General features: G+C 58.1%; 2 protein-coding genes across 2 annotated transcripts; both read right to left on the reverse strand.

The window, feature by feature from the left end:
• Positions 1-1381: 1381 nt before the first annotated feature.
• Positions 1382-20186, reverse strand: NCLIV_002160 (e3 ubiquitin-protein ligase ubr11, related; the record flags this gene model as incomplete). Its single annotated transcript, XM_003879715.1, has 14 exons — positions 1382-1612; positions 2168-2308; positions 2589-5322; positions 5599-6923; positions 7251-8352; positions 9122-12588; positions 12967-13336; positions 13599-13754; positions 13848-15349; positions 15855-15948; positions 16304-16462; positions 16798-16984; positions 17503-19293; positions 19631-20186. The coding sequence occupies 14 exons, from the start codon at positions 20184-20186 to the stop codon at positions 1382-1384; spliced, it is 13815 nt and encodes a 4604-aa protein (XP_003879764.1).
• Positions 20187-23548: 3362 nt separating this feature from the next.
• On the reverse strand, positions 23549-26917 carry NCLIV_002170 (conserved hypothetical protein; the record flags this gene model as incomplete). Its single annotated transcript, XM_003879716.1, has 4 exons — positions 23549-23581; positions 24092-24256; positions 24811-25580; positions 25948-26917. 4 exons carry the CDS (start codon positions 26915-26917, stop codon positions 23549-23551), a joined length of 1938 nt encoding a protein of 645 aa, XP_003879765.1.
• Between the last annotated feature and the right edge of the window lie 302 nt (positions 26918-27219).

Here is a 27219-nt window from a genome sequence, read left to right on the forward strand (position 1 = left end):
TTCTGTAGGGAGGTGTTCCCATCACAACAACACAGTATTGCTATAACCATTCTCCTGTAGGGAGGTGTTCCCATCACGACAACACCGTGTAGCTGTAATTATTGTGCTGTACGGAGGTTCGCTGACCACATTGCGTAGAGCGTCTAAGACCCGGTATCTGCAAGTCTAATCCGAAGCACAGTTAGTGAGGTTGCTCATTGCAAGTCAGCGAAGCGTTGGAGCCTGATAGTGCGGCGGAAGCAGGGGACAAGACAGGCACCTTGCTGGCGTGTTCGAAGGAAAGGATCTCTAGAGACAATGGAAGAAATATGTTGTCATGCCTGGGAGTTACTACTGCCTACAACTTGCCTTGAGGACCATCAGGGTGTCGCCTCGGGGGGGCTCGAAATCGAAACGCAATTTTTACGCCATTTCTGTAGTGCTAAAGTTTGCCGTTGTGGTTAAACGAAGGCTACTCGTTTTTTAGGCAGAGCATTTCCTGCAGGAGGATTCATGGAGCAGCCCTTTCGCCTGTCCCACTAGCACAGTTCCCGGATAACTCAAATCTATTACCGTTTTCTCGATGATCGTTTACGAAGACAACTTGGCACTCTGCCGACTACAATGGCTATTTTTCGAATCGTTTTGGCGGGCACAGTAGTTAGAAGCCTGGTCAAGATAAACCGCATGGTTAGCTTTCACCCCGCTCCTTCGTAGAGCGCGTCAGCAAACTGGCTTCTGATAGATGGCTTCACTCAGCTGCAGCTGCATACGATCGGCCGCAGTCCACTCCGACTCTGTGAAATGAACTTTCGATGCCAATGCTGCTTACAGACTCAGAGCGTGTTCTTACGTTTGATATTAGCCGACTCGAACGTCCTTGTTTCCATTGAGGGCCTTTACCCCCGACTTCGAAGGGTTGAATTAAGCTTGCCTGCACGATCCGCCGCGGTGTGTGTTCTAGTATGGAATGCAGATATGCGGCCACTCGATGACTACGTGAGCGTTTGGCAGCATCTGTGGCTGAAGGAGACGCCCTGCGGCTCGATTGCTTTTCTCCCCTAATAGCGGATCCGTTCGAAAATAGGTATGACCGAACGCCTTCTTGATGTTGCTGGTTTCACTACCGTGCACCTCAAATGTCTGTTACTCATGGTGGCCCACTATACAGACAGGGAAAGACTGTTGAAAATTGGCGCCGTGTGGCACACGACTACAGTGCCAAGAGCATCTTCGCGTTTGACGGGTCCGCATTCACTCTTCTACGATAAATGAGAATTCTGCGTATATTCTAGATGATTTCAGTACGGCCTATGACCATTCTCTGTTCTCTTGTTTGTCTAGAAATTATCCGTACACTGCGGAAGAACGCTCGGAGCAAAACGAAAAAAACCCGACTCTATCATGGCCAGCGCACTGTCATCGCGTCACTCAAAGAGAAAGGCCGGATATACGAGCGACTGACGAACGGGAGCAGGCGGCCATTCATAAGCAACCATGACAACTGACGAGCACAGGCTTCGTGCAAAGTCAGCCTCCCAAGGCCTCGCCGGAAACGAGCGTCCGATTCGCCCCCGTCGTCTACGTAGACACTCTCGAGAGGGAACCACGAACTGCCGTCCACGGCGAACAGCTGAAAAACCGACACAAAAGAGGGGAACAAAGACCAAAGACTGACGCCCAATAGAGACCACCGCATTCCACGTCTGTGTTGTACAACCAATAAGCGAGTAACAGCCCATGTACGACACCATCCCGTCATTCTCTGGAGGCACAAAACCCATGACATCCGATCTACTCTTGTACACTCTTCCCAGATATCCTCCTTGCTGCGCGGCAAGACACCAGCGTACGATGAATAGATAACTAGATAACTAAATATATGTGCGGTTGCATATGCAAATCGACATGATTAACGGGTCCTCGAAATGAAGAATGAACGACTTGCATACTGGATATATGATTGCACGTGCGCTTAGATACCCCTAGTACATTTACCCCCCTAAGGCACCAGAACCAAAATATATAGATGCATCATCATATATATATATATATATATATATACCTATAGGGGCACGCTTTCAAAACCAACGAACACGAATTGAAGTAGCCACACGAAATTGTAGATGTGGACTCGATGTCTTTGCCTCTGTGCTCTCGAGTGAAGCAGGTTTGTTCGAAAGCTTACCATCGACTGTTCAACAAGAAGAAATAGACCCGAGCCGCCGCCACAGGTGTGCGCGTGTAGCATGCATTCCCCCCACGCTGCGTCTCGCGTGCTGCCTTCCTCCTTGCAGCACGACGAGCCGACGCACACCACGGCGCCGCACTGCAAAAGACAACCAGGAAATCCCAAGCGTGCATATAGATGACCGCAAGCTTATCGACGGCTGCGGGAACAGTGGTCTGACCGTTCCCAAGCTGATGTATACGCATGTATGCGGTAGCTTGTCCTGTGTTGCCTGGTCTTGACTGGTTCTTCTGTTTAAGACTGTTTGCTGCCTGCAGATAGCCCGCCTCTCCGTTAACTCTGTCTCTCCTCGACTGTTAGCACCTTTCCCTCCCTGCTCCCTGGCTCAGATTCCCCTTCGTTTCCACAGTCCGCTTACCACGAGACACAGGGCCTTGTGCTCGGGACAATCTCCACAGTGGGGGCACTTGCGCAGCAGCGTTTGACGCAGAAGATCGAGGAAATCTTTAGGCAAATGAAGAGGAACAAGTTCGAGATTGTCAGTTCCCGGCGGACTGAGGTCGATGCGGCGCTCCGTAGCTGCGGCCACCCCCTCGACGACTACGGGACTGAACATGAGGCGGCAGATCGTCGACAGAATAGTCTCCTTCGGAACGAAAGAGAAGGAACAAGTGCGAGGAGTCGGCGATGAAAACGAGAGGCGTGACGGACCCTCCGCATAACGCAGGGTGGCGCTTTCCGAGGTTGCCTTAGGAATGGACGCGCAGTCAACAGGGGATTTCCCCAGCGTTTCGTCCCCGTTCTCTTGTGTACCGGAGAGATCTGTTGAGCTCGTTTTCCGTTTCCGCTCCTCTCCGCTGCGCCTCTTCTCCCCTCTCCTCGTCTTTGAGTCTCGCCCTCCTGGGCTGACACGCGCCTCTGCCGTGCTTTGCTTCTTCCTTGCCGCGCGCCCCTCCGCCTCTGTCGCTTCTCCGGCAGCTCTGTGGTCTGGCTGCTCTTCAAAGTGAAGTGGAAGGTGGAGAATCTGAAGAAGAAGACGAAGTTGCGGCTCCCCTGGAGGGTCACGCAGAGACGCGCGAAGGCGAGACAGAAGAGAGGCATCGAGGCGCCAGACAGCGGAAATGAGCCACACTGCGAAGCGTAGAAAACTGGCCATCGCTTCGACAAACCGCTCCTCGAACCGCCTCCAGAGGACCTGGACATATTCTCGAACTTCTGCTTCGGGGGCGGTAAAGCAGGTCCAACACAGACCCGGAGGATACAGTTGGGACTCCTCTGAGGAAGACCAAGGAGTCGCGAAACCCCCACCGTCACCGCCCTCTCTTCCACAAGGCTTCTCGGATTTCCCACTCTCGCTGCCTTCCTCACTCGCTCCACAGCCACGTCGCCGGTGCGGCTGAACACGACGCACAGACCCTATCCTCGCTGCGTCTTCGAATTCCCACCTCTCCTCCCTCCCCTCGTCTTCCATCGGGGCCTTCTCCCCTGCTGCAAAGCCTTCGCCCTCCGTCAGTCCGTCAACACTCATCCTGCGTCGGTCGTCCTCACTCTCTGCGTCGATGCTCCCGCGTCCACTGAAGTGGTCTCCACGCTTGCTTGTGTAAAAACCATCTGGTGTCTCGCTCGACCTTTCCTTTGGAGCACAGAACGTTTCTTTGCACTCTGAAGAGGCGAGGGAAGGACCATACCGAAGACAGCCGCGACGCATGAGTTGCCACGTCAGTGCTTCGAAGAGCTGCGGCAGACCCTCCGCGTGTGCCTGTAGCCAGGAAGCTAAGAGAGATGAAGAGTGCCCTGTCTGTTCCACTTTTCCAGCCCGCTTGCCTCTCCTCTCACCGACGCCCGACATGTCCGTCGCGTTCGCTTCTTGTTCCTGTTCCGCGTTGAGCAGCAGACCCTCTTGGCCGCGTTTCCGCTTCACATTCACAACTCCGCTTCTCCCGAGCGCGGCGGCCTCGCCTTCTTTCTTCCTGGCACGTGTCTCCTCCCCTTCCCGTCTCTTCCTCTGCCCGCAGCTTGCCCCTGCGTCGCCGGTCTCCTCCCGCGCCTCCTCGTCGCTTCTGGAAACGGTCCATCTTTTTCTCGCGCTTTCGGTTTCGTCGCCGGCAGCTTGCGTCTCTCCACCCCTAGACGCCCTGCGCGTCGCGACAGCACCTTGGCGCTTCAACAGGGACAGCAGCGAAGGCTTTTGAGGCAATTTCCCCGCCAGCAGCTTCCAGAAGATTTCCCGCGTTTCGCCTTCGCCGAGGAGGCGGTCGAGCCGATGGAGACGATCTGGACCGGCGTACGCGGTTCCCGATGCCCCCAACAGAGGCGTCGCGTTGACCTCTTTGTTCTGGTCAGCCTTGAACGCCACCCCATTGGCCAGAGCACGGTAGATGGGGCTGACGGCTGACAGCGGCGCCGGCGTGGCAGGCACAGAAGGTCGGGGAACTGCGTTCGAAAACGCGACGTCTGCAGAACCGGAGGCAGGCCCCCTCTCTCCCTCGTTCCCGGGCGAAAAGTGCGCAGTGTCTCCGGGCATTTTCTCCTCGGAAACAACCAGAAGCGCCGAGACATCCGCCCCCCGGCGACAGGCCCGATAGAGCCACTGGACGCCCTCCTTGCTGCAGTCCGGCGCACATCTCGAGAGGTAGCGGGAAGAAAAGGAGAGGTTCTCCTTCTCAGCGTCCGTCAAGGCCACAGGCGGAAACATCGAAGGGAGAGGGACCGCGGCAAAGTGTCCAGACACTGCAGAGACCGCAGAAGGAACACCAGACGGAGCGAACGGGGAGAGCGCCGACGCGCGAGGAAACGGTTCTTGAACGCGCTCCGTTCCTGGAGTCGGAGCTTCCCGATCGCCCCGCAGCGTTTGTCGAAGCTGCGAAAGACTTTCGAGATATGAGAAGCCATACCAAGAGAGACTCTCGCCCAGAGTCCCCGGGAGGTCACCACTCGCCTCCCACGGCTGCAGCCAGTCTCTCCAGAAGGCCGCAAAGGCGTTCCGATGGACTGGATGCTCAATGGGAAACCGCAAGCTGTCCTCCGCAGACCCAGCAGCGGAAGCCGGCGAAGGCGAGGGGAATCGCGATGCGAAGACGGCGCCTGCTTCGTCGACAAGGATGTCGTTCGCAACTTGAAGCGCACGAATGCAAAGGAGCTCGCTCAAGCGCCTTACAAGGGACACACACATGGAATTGGGAGAGCAAAGAGAAAGATGAGGAACTGCAGAAGACAGCCGCAGCGAGCGATAGGCACGCTCACAAACACGTTAGGAAAGTGCCGTGAGTTTGCATACATTTCTACACATCGAAAGTGCATGTGCACGGACTCCCCGGCCGCCCTGGGGTTTGTGCGGGAGAAGCAAACGGCCAAGCGAAACCACGCAAAACAAGTGAGGGGTTCTGGCAAAAGCCTCTTCCACCAGCACAGTGCCTGGCGTGCCTCACCTTCTGATTTGTTGTGGGGTCTTCAGGACGCGCGAGAAAAATGCCTTCAAGAACTCGCCTTTCACGTCGCATGCCCACGGATTGAAGAGAAGCATCTTGCGGTCGAGATCCATTTCCCACACGGGACACACTTCCTCAATCTGCAGGAGTCTCAGCCGTTGTCTCTGCGCTTTGTCCTCTTCAAAGCGCTCGTCGTGTCTCTTCTTCGCCTTCTTGCGGCCAAGCGTCTCGGAGGTTCCAACCCGCTGAGCCTCGCCCCTCTTCCGCGCCGTCTCCTTTCCTCGTCTGTCGCGGCGCGTCCGCGACTCTCGCGCTGTGTCTCCGCCTCGTCGCTCTCTACGCGATCTCTGACGCTCTCTCACCGAAGGGGCGGCAGACGCGGAGTCGCGGCTTCCCTCGTCGGTACCGGCTCGCCTCTGTCCCCCTGCTGCGGCGTCCGTGTCAGCTGCTTCGCCTCGCTCCAGGTCGGTTTCCTGGGGATCCGAGAGAGCGCGTTTCTCTCGCGCTCTCCGCACGCGACGAGAAGCGCCGGCTCGGCCGCCGAGCTGACCCTTCGCCTCCGTCTCCGATTCGAACGCGGAAGACGCGAAGGACGCGTCGGAAGAAGATCCGTCTCTGGCCGCAGCGCCGAGACGTCTCCAGACCGTTGGAGCCGGAGGAAGCCAGCGAAGCTCTCGTGTGTTTTCACGTAGCCTGGCGCGGCTATCTTCTTCGAGGTCGAGTCCGCATTTGTCTTCGTCTGTCGTGAAAAGAGAAGTCTCAGATTCTTCGCCCTGCAGACCACTCACACTCTCTTCTGCTCGGCCTCGCGCCTCCTCTGTCCCGTTCGCCTGGTCTTCGCTCTGGTTCTCCCGCTGCCTCGCCCTCTCGCTGTGCCTCTTTGCCCCCGAGGCGGCTTCTCTCTTAGGGGTTTGGCTGGGAGACGCACCGGCGGCGCCGCGCTCTACGGACTCGTTGCCTGCGCGTGCGGAGGCGAAGAAGGCAGAGAAAAACGACGGAAAGGAAGCGGAGGCAGAAACTGTTGCTCCGCGGTCAGGCTCCCCACACTTTGACTCGCCGTCTCTCCGGGGCGTTCTGTCTCCCCCGACCGCCGCTGTGGAAGAGGACGACTTGCATGTCCTGTCGCCTCCTCGCTCGTCGCGGCGTTTCCGCGCCCCTCTGGCCGCCGCGCGCTCTCTCACTCGTCTCCTCGCCTCGGCTTCCTGCTCAGGCGTCAACGCCGCCATTCCCAGTTCGAGATACGAGCGAGGGAAGCGATTGGCAGCGCTCCAGTAGCCAAAGTGCGTGATGCTGGCTAGCCACGCGAAGCAGCGAGCCGGAAACGCCTAAAGAAAACAGAGATTGACACAGACGTTCAAGACAGCGATTCAAACAGGAACTGAGAAACAGCGATTCACACGCGGAAACTGGAGAGAGAGATTGAAACAGAGGTTCGCAACAGAGAGACGATGCAAAATCTCTCTTCTCGACGACGGCACACTCACAGCAGCGGCACATGAGCGGACCGCGGCTAGGGTGTCCATACACACACGGAAGGCCGAAACACGGCTCGGAGCGCAGATTGCCTGGAAGACGCGGATCTTCCCCGTGGTGTGCGGGGCAACTGAGGACACATCGTTTTCGGGTGACCGCGAAAAAGAGAGTCAACTTACATCAAGCAAGAAGCAATTGCGAACCATTTGCACCCACGGTTCTCTCTCTTCACAGAACACGACTCCCGAGTCTTCCCTGCTGCCCGGAGCCTCGAGGCTGCTGTGCAGCAGCACACTGGTGTACGCACACCACTCGAGAATTTCCATGTGGAGGCCCGCGCCGGCGCCCCGCCACGCGCAGAGCTCGTCGAGCGTCCAACACGAGCACGGCGACAGCTGGTTGACGAGCTCAGGCGGGAGGGTGTTTGCGTGTGGACTTTCGCTGTCTCGGGCCCTCAGCCGCGCAACGCGCACGCCCCCACAGTCTGGACAGAGAGGCAGGCGCGCGGGAAGAGGCCCGCGAGCCGCCCAGGCGTCCTCGCCTTCGCTGCCGCAGTTCTCCTCGCCTTCGCTGCCGCAGTTCTCCTCGCCTTCGCTGCCGCAGTTCTCCTCGCCGTGCGGTAGGCGTGCGCTTGGCCGCTCGGAAGCGTCTCCGAGGCCTGGACGACCGCCCCGAGCGGTAACCGGCTGGGGAGCAGCCAGCGAAGTTAGGTCTCGGCGATCCAAGGTGGACGAAGCTCCTGAGGAGACGACGTCCTCCGACGCCTCGCCTCGATCCTGTCTCCGCGCGGCTGCGGCCGCGTCGCGGGCGCCCTCCAACCGTCCGCTTGCGTGGCCGAGACGCGCCGCAGCAAAGAGCGGGAGAAAAGTCGAGTCTTCAAAAAGCGCACGCATGGCCTGTCCTCGCGCTCGGCGACCGCATGCGCCTCTGCGCCCGCGGCCCGCTTCCTCGCTCGCCCTGTGCGCGGAGCTGTCTCCTCCCAGCGGCGGCGCGCCAGGGAAGAGCCGAGCCATGCTCTCAAAGGAGCGGCGGCTGTGGTCGCACACTTTGGTGTGCAAGTTGAAGTACGCATGCGTCACAGGAGAAGCCGCAGGGTGGGGAGGCAGGCTCCAGTTCGAGGGACAGGGGTAGAACGGCAGGTAGTGGAGCTCGCGAAGTTCCCGCCAAGGCGGCGACCCCACAGTGTGCGCCAGACGACCGGGAAGGCGCCGATTCGCAGACGCGAACGCGCTGATGGCCGAGTCGAGGAAGGCCTCAGCGGAGTCACGGCGCGAAACCCACCTGAAAAAACGCTCACACCCACGCCACAGGCGAGTTAGACAAGACCTAGACGTGGACTACGGTCCGTTCTCGCCAAGCGTCAGAATCCCCCGTCTCCTTTCCTCCCTTTCGTGGCCCTCCACTTCACATGCAAAAATGCCTACACATATACTTTTTAGAGTCACGATAGATTCATGCATGCAATAGAAGGATCCGGAGTCGAATCGTCGCGACTCGCGAGAGGGGGAAGTTCCTTTCCAAGGCCAAGGCAGTGATAACAGGAATCCATATATTACGCCTAGAACATAGCCGATGTGGAGTAGCCTTCACGTAGCAAGACACCATCAGATACACTCTGTCTGAAGGGCCATCTGCCTCTCGCTACGTCAAGTTTTGTGTGCTGGAATCAGGAGACACCGGAGGGCGCCGCAGCGGGCACAGAAGCATGCATGCACTCGAGAGAGGATCCTGCCGGGGTGTGCCTGTCGGTGCCAGGACTGCCTCTCCCCCAACCTTGCAGGCGACAAGCCCAGCCATAAACGGCCCACCAGAAGTGGGATGCTTGCGTTGACACAAACATGCAGCTCACATATATCGATATGCATATAGATGTGCATCGATATACACCACGATGCAAGCACGTCAATGTTTTGTCTGTTGCGCCGTCCTTCCTCCCGCTGAATATGCGTGGCGAGGACAGCATCAGTCGACCTTCGCTACGCTGCCCGCCAATAGGGGGCGCGCGTCGACCACGGTTCCTTCGCCAGCTCCTCTTTCCGCATGCACTTACGAGATGTGGCCGAGCCGTTCGATGCTTCGCCAAGCTGCAATGAAGACGTCTGGATGTATGGGGCCGCCGTTTCGCCTTCTGCAGAGCAGGGTATCGACTTGGGCGTGTGTGGGGACACCTGCGGCGCTGGAGCACGGGCCGTGCGTCTTCCGCTTTGGCTTTGAAAACGCATGCACGCGGAAAAAGCGATTTCGGAACTGGCATGCGTCGCACAGCGCGCCCCAGCGGAACACCTCGCTGTCGGCTCTGCCGCCGGAGTCGTCGGACTCGAGGCCGTCGTCTGCGGTGAAGCCTGCGTCTCCAAAAAGAGCGAGAGACGCGGGGGACGCCTCTCTTTCCCTCTCTCGGATTCGCCTTCTTGCACGCCTTCCCGTCAACCCGCGGCGCGTAGGCGCGCGTCGGGGTGTTTCCCACTCGTAGTCTGGAAGAGGGCGCGTGGCCCCGACTGGATAGAAACGGGTCTTCGCCTTGGCTTCTTCCACCTCGGAATCCGCCAGCGTGTCTGCAGGAAAGTAGTCGCCGTCCTGCGCGAGAGAGGAATCCTCTGACGTGGCGCTCGGTGCGTCCTCACATTCTTCCGCGAACGCCGGTCTCTCACAGGCGTCGTTGCGGCTCCTCGACGACGCCTCAGAAGGCCCCGAGGCCGCGGGCGCCATCTCCGCGTCGTTGTCCACATCCCCGGTTTCCGTTCTTTGCTGTCTCTCGTCTGTGTCCTCGTGGTTGCCCGCCCTTCGCGGAGACGACGCGGGCCTCGCAGTGCGACTTGTCGGGAACGCGTTGGAGTCGCTCGAAGCCGCGAGGCGATCCGGCGATCCGCAAACCCTCGGGAAGCTCCCGCCCGTCCCTTCGTGGTTCGTTGCCTTCTGTCTCTCTCGACGTTTCCGCCCGCGCCGACTCGCCTCGAACCCCACACCGACGCCGATGCTCGGGCGCCACACCCCGTACCACGCAAAGCGTCCTCCTGGAGGATCCGAAGAAGAAAACAGGGAAGAAGAGGGAGATGAGGAGCGCACGGGTGGCGTGGCCGCAGCCTGACTTACAGGAGCTGTGCCGGGTTTGATTCTTTCCAAGACGGAGAGGGAGGCAGCCTCAGGAACTGAGTGTCCATTCTCTAACTGACGCGGGCGCTCCGAGGGGCCCTTGCTCCCGGAACGAGACGACAACGGGGTGCGACGACACCAACAGCCCCACAGGCTGATTCCGCTGCCACTACAGCACCCCGAGCACTGTCGATTCTGGCATGCCTCGCTTTCCCGCTCTTCTGCGTGTTCTTCCACTTTCTCTTCGTCCTCCTCCTCTTTGAGACAACTCGAGTTCCTTTGCTTTCTCCGGGGTTTGACGGCTCCAGAAAGGTCAGCCGCCATTTCGTCGCCTCCAGGGCGGCTGCGCTTCTTCGATTCGCCGTCCTTGCGCAAATCACTCTCGTCTTCTTGGCAGGCGTCCTGGAGGCGCATCCTCACCGCGCAGCCTCTGTCTGATTCTTCTCGCGGCCAGTCCTTGATCGAGCCGTCAACTGTGAGAGATGTGCGTGGCACGTAGACCAGGTAGCAGTTGCCTATCCGCCGGCATGTTGGACAGGCAAACGTGGAGAAACGTTGCTTGTCCAGTCTCCTCCTCTCGCCGTCCTCCGTTCTTCGCGTTGCCGCCAAAGCCGCTCGGCGCTCGCGTCCTGCGCCCTGTTCGTGTCTCCGCCCGCCTTCGCGGCCGCCCGCGGCCTCTGCGGCCCCGGCCGCGACCCCGTCGTCTCCGTTGCGGGCCCCGGCGCGACCGGAGGCACCTGTCTCCTGGAGGGCGCGGAGACACGCCACGTGGGCGACGTGCCCGCAGGAGCTGAAGGCGGGATGCGAGGCCGGGAGGCTTCCTCGGCCCGTCCGGGCCAAACGCCGGAGCATGTTTGTCTGGGAAAGGTGACCGAGAAGCGCAAGGGGCCGCACCACGGAGTGTCCCTCTAGACACACCCCACACCGCATTTCTTCCTCCTCCTTCGTCAGCAACTGTCTCCTCTGCAGAGACACCTTGTGGGGGAGCGGCTTCGGAGAACGCTGCACAGAGACAGGGGACACTTCCAAAGGGACAGGCGCGCTGGGGCCTATGGGCGCGCGACCCGGAGACAGAGAAGGAGACACAGGAAGGCTAGTGTCTCCTCTTGAGCGTATCTCTTCCCGGCTCCCGCCCTCTCGCGGAGAAGACACCGCCTCGGTTTCGATTTGTGCGGGGCGCGAATCTTGGCTAGCGCCGGTGGCGAAGCCTGTCTCGCTCGGCGGGGGCACCAGGACTGGTGCCCGCATTCGCGAGTCTCTTTCTGCGCCTGGCGCTCCGGTTTCGCGCGTTTCTAGAGGCTCCACATGCGAGGGCGCGGCCGAGCCCCCGCCGCTGGTTTCCTCCGCGTCACTGCTGTCCGAAAGCATGTCTGCATCTTCGAGGAAGGAGTGGAAGTCCCTCTGTCTCTGCTGCATCGCCAGCAACATTTGTCTCTGTTTCCGGGCTCCTTCACTCAGCCCGGCGTCTTCCTTCTGGTCCTGCGCGCCTGCTGCTGTCTCCTCTGGCGCCCCCTCCCCCACACGGGCGTCGCCCTCCTGGTCTCCTCTCGCCCCATAGCCAACAGCCTGACGGTTGTCACACGTCTCCGTGGTCGTGGTCGCGCCTGCATGCCCCGCGCGCTCTCGCTCTCCGCTGGTGTCCCCACCGCGCATCGCAGGGCCATGTTTGCCAAGGCTCTCTCCTGCCTCCGGCCTCTCGGCGGGCATGCGGGAGAGAAGCGTGCGGCAGTAGCGCCTGACCTCCGCGAACGTCGACTCCGCCTCCTGGAGTCTCTCGATCTCCGACCGGAGACGCCCCACAAACGAAGGCGGAATCACCCCACTCTCTGAACTGCGGCTCTCGACCGTCTCTGTTTCGGTGCCCAGTGGGGCGCGTGAACCCCGGAAATCGCGACTGGCCGCGCCGCCCTTCTCGCCTGGCTGCTTTCCGCCAAATCCGGTGCTGCGCTTCCGTGCTTGAGCTAAGGCATCCAGCAGCTTCAAAGCGCTGCACACCGGGTCATGCAAAAACGCCCCACACGAAGAAGGCGCAGACGCAGATGACGCAGAAGACGAAGCGAGAGAAGAAGAGACAGAAGAAGAGACAGAAGAAGAGAGAGAAGAAGAGAGAGAAGGAGAGAGAGAAGAAGAGACAGAAGAAGAGAGAGAACTAGATGGAGAGGCTGCAGTGCCCGAGGCGGGCGGGGTGGATGTCGGAGAGGCGGGATGGGAATTGGAGGGACGGACGGCGACGAAATCGGGGCCTCGATTCTTTGCCTGGAGAAGCTGAAGAAGAAGATGAAAAAGAAGATGGTGATCGTCGTCTCCTACCATCGCGTCCACCAGGAGGTCTTGCATGTGGAAAAATTCGGGCGACATGTCCCCGGCCGCCCGCGAAGGCCACAAGAGAGGCGCGTCAGGGTGGCGAAGTGCTTCTTCTTCTGCTACCTGCGCGGAACCAGGAAAACCAAACCGGAAAACTGTGAGCTTTGAAAAAGAAGCGACTCCCCGCGTCTCCGTGCTGGGACTCTTCTCACGTGCACGTCCTCTCCATCTCTGCGCATCTCTCCGGCGATGCACCCAACAGAGCTCCGCACAGAGTTCCACCACGAAAAAGCCTCAAAAGACCCAATCTCTCTACACACCGGCACACTGAGTCCCTATCTCAATGCCGCCTTTGGTCCTTTTCTGCTCCACAGCTACTTGTATCTGTGCGGAGCTCCATATACATACATATGCATATATCCACATATATGGGGATTTGTGTTTCCTGTCTGGGCTCTCCGCACTTCTCTCCCTGAAAGCTTTGCGTCTCGCACTTCTTACTTGCATGTCTGCCTTGGCAGTGCCGAGGTGTTCTCTCTTCCGGGACACGCCGGCTGCGACGAGTCGCTCCGCGGCGCCAAACGCATCGAACAACTTCCAGCTTTCTTTCTTCAGCCGCAGGATCGGCGCCGAGACGGAGGCCTGGCCCGAGCCGCCGTGCAGAAACCCCCGCGACGAACGGATCTGCGGCACTGCGTTCGCGCCCCCCCTCTGCGCCCGGGAAACCGAGTAAGTCGTCAGCTCGTCCAGGAGCGCCGGAAACGAAGGATGCAGCCGCCCCGAACGCCCCACGGCTCGCTCCAGACGCGCCAGCGTGCACGGCTGAATCGCAAGCAACTGAACAATTTGCCGCCGCAACAGATGCGAATACCTGAGACGGAGAAAGAACGAGGGTGAAGGAGAGTGAAGGAGAGTGAAGGAGAACGAGGAACGGAGAGAGGCGAGTCTCAAGCGGCGAGATCCGAAAGGGAAACTGGCCATGGAGAAACGGCGAGAAAAATCAAACATTCTCACACGGTGAAACACGCAACTGCCAGAGCAAGCGCGTGCCTCCTACAGACACACATACAAATATATATATATATATAGACAGATATGTTTCCACTTTTGTATGTGTACTGTTGCATCCGCACCTCAGAGGGATAGAGTGGCACGTCTCCTTTCTCGCCACATCTTCATTCCCAGTTGCTTCGTCCTTTTCTCGTTCCTCAGGGTTTCGGGCTTCGTCTGCCCAGCTGCCAAACCCCGGGCGTCTCAAGACCCATCGCTCTGCACACTTCCCTCGACCCCTGAAAAGGCCAACCCAGAACAAACCTTCACACACGATGCCTGCAGGTATACATCTAGAAGCACATCGTTTAGTCTGCCTCCTCTCCGCTCACCGACTGAGGTATTTGTCTTTCGCCGTGAGGCGGTGAAGATTCATTCTTTCGAGGAAGAAGAGCGACGCAGCGACGCTCGCGAGCATTTTCCACAGCTCCAGCAAGATGAATTCGGCGGCGATCGCCTGCGAATCAATCGTCGCGGGATCCCACACCGTCTCGTGGCTCGCCGCTTCGCGCAGGAGCGCGGCGTGGAAGGCGAGAATTGCGTCTGCAGCTCTCTTCTCCAAAGAGTCGCTGCACACAGAGGAAGAGGGAGACGGCGTCGCGCGGGCATCCGTTGTCCCTGTCGATCCTCCCCCAGGTGTCGGTTGCGGCAGGCCGGGAGGGAGGAAGGAAGAGAGTTGAAGAGAAGAAAGAGGCGCGGCGTCGCTGCGAAGCGACAAGAGCGGGAACGGCACGCCGCCGCGCATGAAGGAAAACGACGAACGCGCGGGAGGACCGTCCACCGGGGTCTGTTGCTCGAGGAGCTTTTGCGGGGAAAAGTGGAGAGGACAAAAAGCCAGGAAAAAGACGACCAGCGGGTGAAACTCGCGCGCAGCGGTTTCTTCTAGAGCCTCATTCGTTTCCAGTCCCGATCGCCCCGCCTCCTGGATCTCGTCTTGACGCCTGGAGCCGCCCGCGAAACGTTCCGCCTTCTCGTTTCCTTCCTGGTCCCGTGCTCCCTCTCCACATTCGTCCTCGCGAGGTCTGTCAGCCCTGTCTCGCCTTCGCTGCGACGCCCCAACGTTGTTCTCTCCCTCCCCTTCTCTGTCTTCCTTCTCGTCTAGGTCCGCTGCGTCTTCTCGCTTTTTCCCTTCTTCGCGTGCCTGGCTCTCCCTGCCATCCGGTTTCTCTTCCGGAACCTTCCCCTGATCTGTCGCCACACCACACCACACGGCGTCTCGGTCTGTTGCGTGAAGGCGGAACTTTCTCTGGAGCGCGAGAAGCAGAAATCCGATTTGCACGGAGACCAAGTCAAGGCCGTCGGCGCGGCTCCGCTCGTACTCGCGCACGTGTTCCTTCATCAGCGCCTCCCCGTTCCTCACCCAGTACCCCGCGCGCAAGGCGCCGGCGAAGAGAAGCGACGCCGTCCCCTCGCGAATCAAGAGAAACGCGACACGGGGCGGACACAGAGACAGCAGCTCTCGCGCAGAAGCGAAACGCGAAACCGCGGAGACAGAGACAGACGGCGAAGAAGCAGAGCTGGAGAGGCCAGAAACGCCGGACGAGGCAGGGGAGGCAGCAGCGGCAGGCGAGACCGGAGGGACAGACGCAGGGTCGAGGGAGGTGCGGAGAAGATCGGGACACAGGCAGAAGACGAATGCGCGAGTTAGCGGCGAGTGGAGAGAACCGATCGCGCATCCGTGGGCGGAGAGGAAAAGCGAGGAGGGAGGTGAAGACGGAGGCGCCGCCCGCATAGCCGGCACAGGAGGCAAGCGAAGAAGCGCCGGGAGAAAGGTCGAGAGCAGCGGCACCAGAGGGGCGAAGCTAGAGTGCGACGAGGATCGACAACCGTTCGCCTAAACGGGGAGAGGGAAAAAAAAGTTCACGATCGACGAGCCAGAAAAAAGAAGCGAAGGACGAAAGCAAAACGCAGGACAGGCGAGCACACCTACCCACACACACCACGAAGGAAAAAATGCGGGACAAATGGGAAAAGACTCCATGCAGTTCTGCGCCTATGCACGCACACGTAAGCAAGAATATATATAAACAAATACACGCAAACACACGCATATACACACAATGCGGACAACGAGAGCGACACAGAGGTAATTCTCCTCTGTTTACATACACACTAATGGACAACGACATATATATATATATATATATATATATATGAAAACCAGATGTGGGTAAGAGGAAGATCCTCTAATGTGTAGAAAGAGTCGCATGCACATTCTTACTCATTTAATATATATATATATATATATATTTGCGTGTATGCATATAGGTGTATTGGTGCATGTGCATGGTGATGAAAATATGCAGCTCCAGGGTAAAAAAAAAAGGGGCGACTCTCACCAGTCTCTTGACTATGCGGAGCATCTCGTCCTCGAGGATGCATGCATTGTGCCACTGATGGAGCATTTCGTACATCACATGCTCGCGGGCGTGCCTGCAGAGAAAAAGTAAAAACCGTCCCTTTCCTCATCCCTTTCTGTCTCAGCCTCTTTTCCGTGCTCCTGAAGATTCCACACAGAGTGGCATGCGCGTCGGCACACACACCCAGGGCGGTCGAGGCGTTAATAGTGAGCAGGTCGATGGGGCTGCATGCACGCGGATGCATGCACTCTCCCGCTGGCGGGGCGGCGCACACTCGAACTAGCCGGAAATAGAGCACAGCGCGAAACGGACCAAGAGAAGAAGGAGACTAAGGAGTTGATGTTGCGAGACTATACATACCTATACCTACCAACAAATTTAAGTGCATCTCGCCAAGGGACATGCACGAGAAAGGGGCCAAGACGTACCTGACTTGCAGATTTGCGCGGTGGAACTGGAGCATGAATGCCCAGAGCGGCTGCAGGATTCTGCAAATTGTCAGCACGTCTGCTTGAAAGAAGCGCCGCCACACAGTCTCTTCGGACATGACGTAGCACAAATCCTGAAGCACGCGCTTCTCCGGACCTCTGTGCATGGAACCCACACGCAGGCATACACACAAACCATATACAAATAAATAAATATACAAATATTTACATATATATATATATATATATATGTATCTATGTATATATGTATATATGTGTATGTGTGTATGCGTGTATGCGTGCAGAGAGGGAGAGTTCGTCGAACGGTGAGTCAACGGCGAGATGGAATCGGGTGCGAGAAGGCCGGGCCCCTCCGGAGAACCTTCCTCCGCCAAGTGAGTGGCGACATCCACAAAGAAAGCGAAACAGACATCCGGACCATGGACCCAGACGCTTTTTCACCGCTAGATATGAGTGTCCCAGCGTTGTTTTACTTGAGTTTTGGGTTGATATATTCGAGGCCGTTCAGCATGAGTTCGACTTCGTGAGGCGAGCTCATCGTCGGCGCTTCCTTGAGCAGGCTGACGCCTCGGGCAACGAGGCCCTTATCCCACACCGCCGTCTCTGCGAGATTCGGGACTGTGAACAGCTGGACCGTCAGCGAGCCGAGGTCACAAGACTCTGGAAAACGGACACAAATGCCGCACGCACACACGCGAGTTGCTGAGACGCGTTCCCCCACGGAGCTCCACAAGAACAGAGAGAAGGCCTCCCGGAAAGCACAAGGCGACACGCCGAACCAACCGCAAAAAATGCGCGTCGGACGAAAAGATCAAAGGACGAGAAAATCTACGAAAAAGAAGAGCTCGCCGGACCAAAATGCCGAAACACCGCAAACCCACAAAACCTGATGTACAAGAATATATATATATATATATATATATGCATGTGTATGTGTGTATGCATGTGTCGAAACACATATATATATATATATATCTAGAGGTACGGGAGTCTGTGGGAGGGGATCTCTGTATGTGGGGCATCGAGAGGAGCCTGCGTGTGGACACAGACAAGACAGAACATACAAGCGGGCGAGTGCCCTGTGCATGGGAGGAGCAGACACATATATCGGTAACACCCCCGGGACGGGTGCGAACAAGGCTCTGAAAAACCGGGAACTTGGGTGTGCAGCTGCGCACCTGCGTCTGCGTCTCGGCGGGAGTCGTCCTCGCTGGGGGGGACTCCCCTGGCGACGTGCGTGTAGTGATCGAGGATGAGGCCCGCGAACTTGGCTTTGAACTTGGGCGAGGCGAAGAGGAGCATGTAGAAGTCGTGGAGCTGTCTCTGGAGACTCGCGCCGAAAGTCCCGTGCTCGCAGAGCCAGCGGACGAGGGCGCTGGGGACGAGACTGGAGGTGACCAACCACCGGTAGCCCAGGTGTTTCGAGGCGAGCTCAAAGAGCCAGGAAATCACAGCCTGCGTGAGGAGCAGAGCCCCGTTGGAAGCCTCCGAGGCAACGGGCGGAGACAGCGCCGTCCCAAGGGAACGCGTCTGCCGCAAACCGTCGCCCCTTTCGCGTTCGCGGCGGTCGCCTGGATTCTGCGACCCCCGAAAAGGCGACGGGGCCCGCGGGAGACGACCGGAGCCTCGCCCACCAGAAACCGCGCCGTCTCCAGTTCGACTCTCTCGCCCGCCTCGGCCGCTCAGCTGCGCGCGGAGGTCGAGTAGATCGCCCAGGCCTGGCGGCGCAACGGCGGGGCTGAAGAGCGACAGCCTCTGCGAACTGCCTTCTCTCTCTTCGCGAGACGCGCCTCCTGGAGCCGGAGACGCCGCAGCGGCGACCAGCCGATCGAGAAAGAAGAGCGACATCGTTGAGGCGTAGCTGAGGGCAGAGGAGGTCGGCGGCGGCGCGTCGGCGGACCCGCAGCGCCGAGAGTCCGTGGAGCCGAGAAGCGCGGCGCGACGCGCGTCCCCAGAAACGCCCTCGGTTCCTGCGGCCTCGGCCCCCTCGCCGTCGCCGCCGTCCTCGTCGCCCCACCAGCGCGAAGAAGGAGACACTGCGCGTCTCTCGCGCCGTCGAGTGGTCTCGGCCCGTGTGCCGGCACCGGAGCCGGACAGCGCAGAGGAGGCGGAGGAAGACGAGTGCCGCGCAGACGGCGCTCCCGAAACAGAAGAAGAGACGTTCGGTTGTTCCTCTCGAGCCTGGACTGCGGCCAGCGCAGCTCGGGCTCCTGCGTCGATCGCACTCTGTTCGTCGAAGCCGCGCCCGGCGACCGCTGCAACCGTCAGCGCGGCGACTTCCTCCGGGGTGAGGCGAAGAGCCTCGCCCCACAACTGAAAGTCGAAGGGGTTTCGAGGCGTCTCCTCGCGAAGCGCAGCTGGAGATTCTGGCGCCTCGCTCGCGTCTGCTCCGGGCGGCTCCGGAGTGTGCGGACGAAGATGCCGACGCCGCCGAGTCGCCCCCTGCTCTCTCTCCAAGCTGACGCCTCGCACGTCTCCGTCTTCTCCCTGTCTGTCTCTGGGGGACTGCGGGCGACCCTCAGCTCGAGAAGAGGCCTGGGAACTCGCGCGAGTCTCCGGGGCGCGTGCGCCGTCTCGGGGCGTCGCCTGCAGGCGTTGCGCCTCGAGATCTCGCTGCTGCCTGTGGAAGAGCTCGAGTTCGCGCTGCGCAGAGAGGAGGACGTCAGCGAGACTCTCCTGGAGGTGGCGCCGGGACGCCGAGCGCCAGAGCGTCTCGCGCGGAAGCTTTCGCAGGCGCTGCGTGACAAAGCCGACGCATGCAGAGATGTGCCGCTGGCTGCGGAGACGCAGGAAAGGCGGCAGAGACAGCGTGGACGCGGGCCCGTCCATCTCGGGAGTCACGCCCCGATGCTTCGAGCAAAACCCCGCGGGCGCCCAAGACGAAGGATCTCCGCAGTCGCAGCAACCCCCGCTCGCCTGGATAATCATGTAATGGTGCGACGCGTGGTCTGCATTCAAGAAACACGGAGCTAAGAACACACACAACAGAGAACACAGCGAGATGAGCAGATGCCACGCACGCCTCGGTAAACCAAGACCTCTCTTCCAGCCCCAAATGCCGCCACACACCCCATCTCCAGATATAGATATATATATATACATACACAAATATACAAATAGACATATACACACATATACATATATATATATATACATTTGTAACTGCATAGATCAGTAGGTAATAAGTCCAGATACGAACAAAAATGAATATATGCATATGCACAGGTGTGTAGAGAGGCGCGTGAATGCATCGACGCGTATAAGCGCCTCTGGTGGACATCATTCGCTTTTCTGTTTCTTGCTTACCACAGACGACGCAGGTGGAGTCGTGTTCGCAATCGAGGCACCGAAAACCGATGTCGCCTTTTTTTAAATGTGCTCCGCAAGCACCGCCGCCGTCCTCCATCGCGATGCGTTCGTGCTCCAGGAGACAGGGGCAAGGCGCGGCGACTTCCACGAGCCAGCCCCGGAGCTTCGCAGTCGCCAGAGGCCGAGGTTTCCCCACAGTTGCGGGGCGGGGCCTTCGCGAGCATCCCGGCGAAGACCGCCGACAGTACAGAGAGCGGCGCAGCAGAGCCACCAGGGTTGTGACGTCTCCAGCAGTGACAATCGAGTCCAAGTCCCGAAACAGTTCTTCAGGATCTACCGAATCTAGCGCGGATGAAAGAGACGACGCAAAAGAGGAAGAAGAGGGAGAAGAAGAGGAAGAGGGGGAAGAGGAAGAAGAGGGGGAAGAGGAAGAAGAAGGGGAAGAGGAAGAAGAGGAAGAAGGGGGGGAAAAAGAGGAAGAGGAGGTAGAGGAAGAAGAGGAGGAAGAGGGGGGAAAAGAGGAAGAAGAGGGGGAAGAAGAGTCGAGATCCATTTTTGCTGGTGTGGCGAGAGTCGTGTTGGACAAGTGGAGAGGATCAGTTCTCTGGAGAGAGGAAACGAGGCATCTTGTCGGGCAGAGCAGGGAGGGAAAAGTTTCGGTGAAGTCCAAGTTTGAGCAGAACTGAGACTCGAGAAAGCACAAAACTATCGTCAGCCAAGGAAGCGAACGACGAGGAGGGAAAACAGGGGCAGAGAGAAGGTGCCAGACGGAGAGGGAACGAGGAGGGAAGAGAAAAAAAGGTAAACGATACGAAGGGACAAGTGCTCGAGCCGAAAAGTGTTTCTAAAATTTCGTTCTCGGCAGACCAGCAGAGAGAACAACACACAGTTTCCGCCTAGACACAGAGGAGCGGCGCGTCCCAAAAGAACGCCTTCAGAGACACAAAGAACACGGTCTACATCGGCGACAGAATCGGGGGGAGAAGGGTAGGCGCATCACGCCTTCTCTGAGTTGTGAGGAAACTGGGAGGCGATTCGCAGAAAAAAGAAGGCATCTGAGACGAGAGAAGCGTCACGTTTTGACTCTGTTCTTGTTCACTCCGCAGGGAATCCCCAGGCATCCGCGCCTCTCAACTCTTCAACAGCCCCCTTCTGCCCGCCTCACTCGGCCCGTGGCGGCGAACCCCTCCACGTGGTGCCCGACGGTCCTTTTCTCTTTCGAGATGGCATGCGCACATCGACAAACTCTAAGATTCTGAAGGAAACCGCTCCCAGATACACACAGACGCACACAAATCGAGAAAAAACCCAGAGGCGCTGGAGACAAGAGAGGCAGGCGACCTCTCGCGCTGCCCTGCTAGATCTCCCGAACGTCGGCGCGCGCGAGCGAAGATCCGTGACTGATCGTGTGACGGAACAGCCGGTGGAAGCGAGGAAAAAAACGTTTGCTCGGGCCTCGACGCGACAGCGACGCATCAAAGAGAAGGCAGTTTTGGCCCTCGAGGGAAAAAAAATGACAGACCGGAAGCGAGAAGGCTCTGGGGGGTGTACAACGCATGCGGGAAAAACGCGAAAAGAGACTCTCGACGTAGTTCTGCGTGAAAGAGACACCGCGAAAAGAAGAACGTAGATGCTCATGCGCAAAGGACGCAAACATATCACCCACAAAACTGTCCCTGCAAATGCTTTTGAATGGACGCAACTATGCATATCTGTGTGTACGATATGAAGTCATGTAGAGGTGGTTTTTTGTCGTTGCAGCGATGTGCGTCGACGCGGAATATGATCAGACGACGCAAAGCGGGGGGCTAATTTGTTTCTTCTCGGGGCACACAGCGCTGGGCAGAACAAAAATCGGAGTCGGTGTGCTCGTCGCAGGGATCGGGATGCGCTTGCATATCCGTCTGAGATGCCTTTCCCAAAATAGCCTACGCGGACTTTCATTTTCTCCGCTGGGGCTCAGGGAAAACCAATCCAAAATGAACAGAAGCCGTGAACAAGAAACAGCTATTCGTCCCGGCGGTCGGCAACAAAGGGGAGAATAGACAAGTACAGCAAAGATACAGACACACATCTATATACACATCTTTATGGTAGATGCGTACCATCCTGGATCCGAAGTGGCTTTCTACTAGCCCCAACATGTAGTCAGGTATATATATATATATATATATATATGCATGTATGTCGAACTGCGTTGGAAAGTGACGGAAGCAAGCCGACGTGGCCAGTACCGGCCGACATCCCACGAAGACACTTGGCATGCGAAAGAAAATGTTTCCAGTGCGTTACAGCGGAGACTGCTTTGATACAACCAAGTTCTTTATGACTGCTGTACTCCGCCACAGCCGACAGCCCGGGAAAGATTCTTCTCTTGAGGGGCGGAATCCAGTCTCGCCACATGAGTGCATGCGTCCATACACTATATATATATATATATATATATATATATATATATATGTATATGTATATATATATATATATGTATATGTATATATATATATATGTATATATATATATGTATACTCCCCTGTTGGTAGATACGGAGGTACTGCAGAAATTCTGCACCGACTCTGCGAGCCCAATGCATCTTTCTCTATCTTCCATGTAGATATAATTATTTATCTGACCTAGCGCTCTGGGTGGGAGTCTCCAAAAGTCGTGGAACCTGAGAGCGTCTACGAGATCGGCTGTCCCAGAGGCCTCCGCCGTTTGCGTTCACCTGGGTTTATCCGCAGTGATCAAGGAAGCAGTGGCTGTCTGGTGCCGATGACGCGAAGCAAGTACAGCGAAGCAAACCGTTTCCATGCAAGAAAAGAGAGAAATGACAACCGAAAACGTCCTCATATCGGCATGGAGGAAAACCCGAGAAAAACGCTCACATGCCTGGCATACCAACGGAAGCAGAGCTGCTCCTCCTTCTCTTCGTGAGCGCCGCTTTTCTTTGGGCACCAGGTGTATCTTTTGAAAGTCTTTTGAGACATCGTGGGAACGCGTTTCTTTCCTCTGTCGAGGACCACAAGCGCGGCGAGAACAAGACAGCGACGCTCGGGACACGAATAAAACAAAAGAGAAATGTTTTCTATATCTCTTCGTGGCCGTCTATGATGAATCAGGTGAACTGCACAATCTGCATTTGTGGGTACTTCCACGGGAGTCTCGGCGCCCTCTCCTATTTAAGAGTGTGAGCCTCTTTCTCTGCCGATTTATGCGGACGAGAACGCGAGTTACATCTCAAATGGCTTTTGGCAGTTGCCGCTCCCAAGAATCTGCGCCAACCCTCCCCGCTTGCGAAAAAGCATCCAAATACTATCTCGATCTGCCCAACGTGAGTACGCCTCCATATCTGTGAAGTGTGCATGCATGCACTGTATGTACACGCACATTAACCGATGGCGTTTTTTGCGATACGTCTGAGACCCTAGCCGCGTTTTGTCCCCGACTGTCTCCTTTCGGTCCCCTCTTCAGCGCACACCAGCTATGTTTCCAGCTCGCCGCTTTTTCGCTCATGTTGCCTCTCTAGATTGTCAAGGCACCTGCATTTGCACGCGTCCTTGAACAACGCCTCGACATGCAGTGTCATCGGCGGGTGCGGCGCCCTGCGTCCCCCCGCGCACTTTCACATTCGAAGACGCGCAGGAGGCCGACCCCTGTTGCGCGGCGAGGGGAGACAAAATCGGCAAGTGTGTGCGAACTTCGCATGTGGGAAGGTGTCGCCGGGGCCTTTGCTGCTCAAGACGAAAAGCTGCATTTTTAGAGAGAAGAAAAACGTGAATCCCGCGGCGCTCTCACGCTCCGCACCTCCTGCTTCTGCCTTCTCGCGTGCCGCTGACTGCCCGAAGGCGACAAAGGAAAGGAGCCATCCCCGTTCGGGGCGAACCGAGCCTTCTCATTTTTTTGACACGATCGCGACTGTCACGCGACAGGCGAATCTGGCATCGCCAAGACCTGGAGTCGCACGAAGAAGCACATCAAAGATCCGCGAAAATACACGCACGGGGGCTCCGCTCGCCCCCGCGACTGACAGGTACTTGCGCATGTTCACATGGATATGCCTGCACAGACCGACAGGTGTCCAAATGCCTGTATGCTGATCGCTAGACGTCCCCGCAATGCAGAGAAGGACAAAGGCAGGGACAACGCGTGTCTCGTGGCTCTGGAAATCAAAAATGGTGCAGGGGCGGCCCAGCAATTGAGTGGCGGAACGTCCCGCAGCAAAAAGGAAAAAACGCAGAGCCGTTCGAGGACGAAGGAACGAAACAAAAACGTTAGCTGTTGCCTCTCTCCCTGCGGATCTACGCAGCAGCCCTGGAACTATCCACACGTGCAGCTGTACAGAACGGTCCCAGTCTATCCCTACGGCAACCCGGGACTTGGCCCACGTTACTTGTTCACACACAAATGAACTTGCATTCCTTTTAGGGAGGGGTCAGACTCGGCTGCGCTCCGCACTCTTACCTGGAAAGACTTTACCGGGCCACGAAGCAGCCCGCAAAGCAACGCGTACGCTGCGTGAAAGAGGGCGCGTCCATCTGAGACCGTTCGCTTCACTCGGTTCGTCAGCTTCTTGCAGCTCTCGGCCAGCACCGTCTGGGCGAGGTCAAACGCCTCCACATGCCAGGTCTGCCGGGAAGAGAAAGGAAGGCTCAGGACTCCCTCCAACGCTTTTCAAAGAAGAAAGCAAACCAACGCGGCCTCGAGCAAACGCCCGGAGCCCATACACATATTTGAATATGCATCGAGGACACACGCACATTCCCCCCCTACAGAGAGACAAATGCAAAACCATGGACTCACACCTGTACATATATATATATATATATATATATTGGAAGACGTATCTATGCGTCAATATCTGTATATTTCTGCAACTGTTTGTCCCCACTGTAGACAGAGCTGGAACAGCGGCACTGGGTGAGCCAAGAGGGGTCTCCGGTCCACGAGAAAGCGTGCCTGATCGAGTGAGCACAAGCGCTTGGGCGTATTTCCGCGATCCAGAGCTGTATGACGCGAATCGAAAGGAAAAAGCGAGAAAATTTAGCGTCAAGATGCGGCTGTTCTTCACACTCCATCTTTCCCTGGGTGGAGAGACCGGCTCTGCGCTGTCCCACGCACCTTCAGTTCTTTGGACTTTTTTTCGCTTTTTCTCCAGCCCGACAACGCAGTCCTCGCCTCACCTGAGCTCGATCGCAGGCCTTCCGAAGTCTCTCGAGCATCGATTGTCCTCGCGGGTGCATGTCATCGTCAGATACTTCCTCTTCGGAATCGCTTTCGTGTTCTCTCTCGTCCGCCTCTGCCGGATTTGCCGGCGCTTCCGCGGGCGTTTGGCGCGCCTGGCGCGACACGCAGGCCAGCGTCTCGGACACGAATCGCGAGAGAGAAGAAACGGAGACGCCCTCGTTAACAAGCTGTCGCGCTTTGCCCTCGAGCTCAGTTAGAAGCGCACGAAGGCCCCGCAGCGCCTCGTGCATGCAGTTGTATCTGTCAAGAGCGGCCGCAGCTAGTTCGGTGAATTCCTGCGGTAGCCACGCGGCCGCCGCTTCAAACTGGTTCACTGCTTTTCTCTTCAAGACGGCGACGGCGGAGACAAAGAAGGCACACACCGAAAGCGGGCTCCTCTCCCTCTTGTGTGTGTCTTGTGCGTCGCTTCCCCCGTGTCTCTCTCGTCTCTCTGCTTCTCTGGTCTCGCAGGTCTCTTCCTCCGACTGGAGTTCGCCTCCGGAAAGGACACAGGGGCCAGCAGCAGGTGACGCGAGGCGCTGTCTCTCCTCTGTCGCGCCGAAGAGCGACAGCCGCCATTCGTCGCTGTCTGGAAACGCCCATTCCCGGCTCGCCTTCAGCGGCTCCACCCAGGCGAGGGCGCGTCTCTTGGCAAACTGGACTGGCGAAGAGCTGGACAAGGCGACTTGGACGGAGGGAAGCGACACCCACTCCCAAGCCTCAGTCGCTGAAGGCGCACGAAAGGAAAAGAGCAGACGCGCGGCTGAGTGTTGTGCGGTGCGTGACGCAGTTCGGGAGTTCCAGAGTCGGTTTCCAAAAACATGCAGTCTACTTCCTAGTGCCACTAGGTTCTGTGCGAGTTGAGCAGAGTATCTGTTCAGAAATCGCTTGACTTTCCCACACAAGCACACATCACGTCCACGCGAGACGGAGAAACCCGTGAGCAGGAGACAGAAGTCTACGAGACGAGGGGCGCGCCAGAAAACACACGAACGCCTTCTCCGCTAGACAAAAACGCTCTGAAGGCCGCCACTGTCGACACAGGAAAATGCACACCCGCAGGACGTCCGATGCCCACTCAGCGGCGGACTTACCGAGGGTGAGCAGCTCCTCGGGGGTGAGACGAAGAAGGTCGGCTTCTCCGTCCTCGTCTCGAGCTTTTCTTTCGCGTAGGACTCTCGGGCTCGCCGTCCCTCCGCGTTGTTCTCTCCCTCCTGCAGCGCGTAGCTCCGAGGTGAGGGCGACAGGAGAAGAGACAGAAGGGAACGCAGACGGAGACAACGACGGAGATCGTGGAGAGCAGGCGTCCTCGTTCTTTTCGCGCGACTTGCAAATGACCAGGATGCTGGCTCTGCGCGTGTGCGATTCGACGAGTTCCACGAGAGAGACAGGCAGAACCGCGCGAGCGAGAGCTGCCCAGAGAAAGCGCAGAAAACGCAGCAGACGAATGGTCTGGCGCATGCAGAAGAGCGAAACGCGCCTAGCGAAGACCTGCCTTCGGCTCGGAGTGGACACAGAGACCAGCACGGATCGGCCCGCGAGGTGCGTCGCGCCATGCTGACTGCTCTGACAGCCCGCAGGCTCGAGATGCTTGACTCGTCCGTGGGGAAGGAAGCGGGGAAACGCAGACTGCTGCGCACTCTCATCCGTCCCTTCGCACGCGTCGTCAGCCTCGCTCGCAGTCGTCGTGGCCTCGCGCGGCGCGCGCCCGGAGACGCCCAGCGCCGCGTCGGACTCGTCAGCGCACTTCGCGGAAACACGGAAGCGGCTCCCCGCCGAGTCGCCTCCAAAGGGCGGAATCTTGCTCCAGCTCTCCTCCGTCCCTGTGTCATCTTCTTCCTGTTCTTCGCCCGCTTTGTCGTGGACGCCTTCTGCGCCTCTTGCGCCTCGCCATTCGGGGGGATTTCGGCACAGCGCTGGCTTCGGACGGAAGCGTAGCGGCTTCATGTCCGCGGACCTTTTTCTCGACGTCTCGCCAGAGTTCCCAAGTCTCGAGGCTCCGCCTTTTGCCGGAGCCGCGCCCTCTCCGATTTCTTCTGTGCAGTTTCCGCATCGGCCTTCCATTTCTGCCCCCAAGTGGGGTGTATGTACACCCGAAGCGATGGCTTCCATGTTGGCTGGCTGTTCGACTTTCGCGCCAGGGAGTGCGCCTTTCTGTTGCTTTCCGTGAGAAGTCGCTTTTTCGGCTTATTTTTCTAGGACGGAGAGAGGCGAAGACGCGCGCTTTTCGCCGAGGTGTCGACGCGCGGGCCGTCTTCTCGTCGGCCTCGAAATGGCTCGAGATCGGCTCCCGCAAAAACCGGGCGCACGAGGGCTGCGGGGGAGCACGACAGCAAGAAGAGCGGAACGCGAGCACGAAGGAGGCA

The sequence above is a fragment of the Neospora caninum genome, chromosome Ia, assembly GCF_000208865.1.
Source record: "Neospora caninum Liverpool complete genome, chromosome Ia".
In the NCBI taxonomy this organism is placed as follows: Eukaryota; Apicomplexa; class Conoidasida; order Eucoccidiorida; family Sarcocystidae; genus Neospora; species Neospora caninum.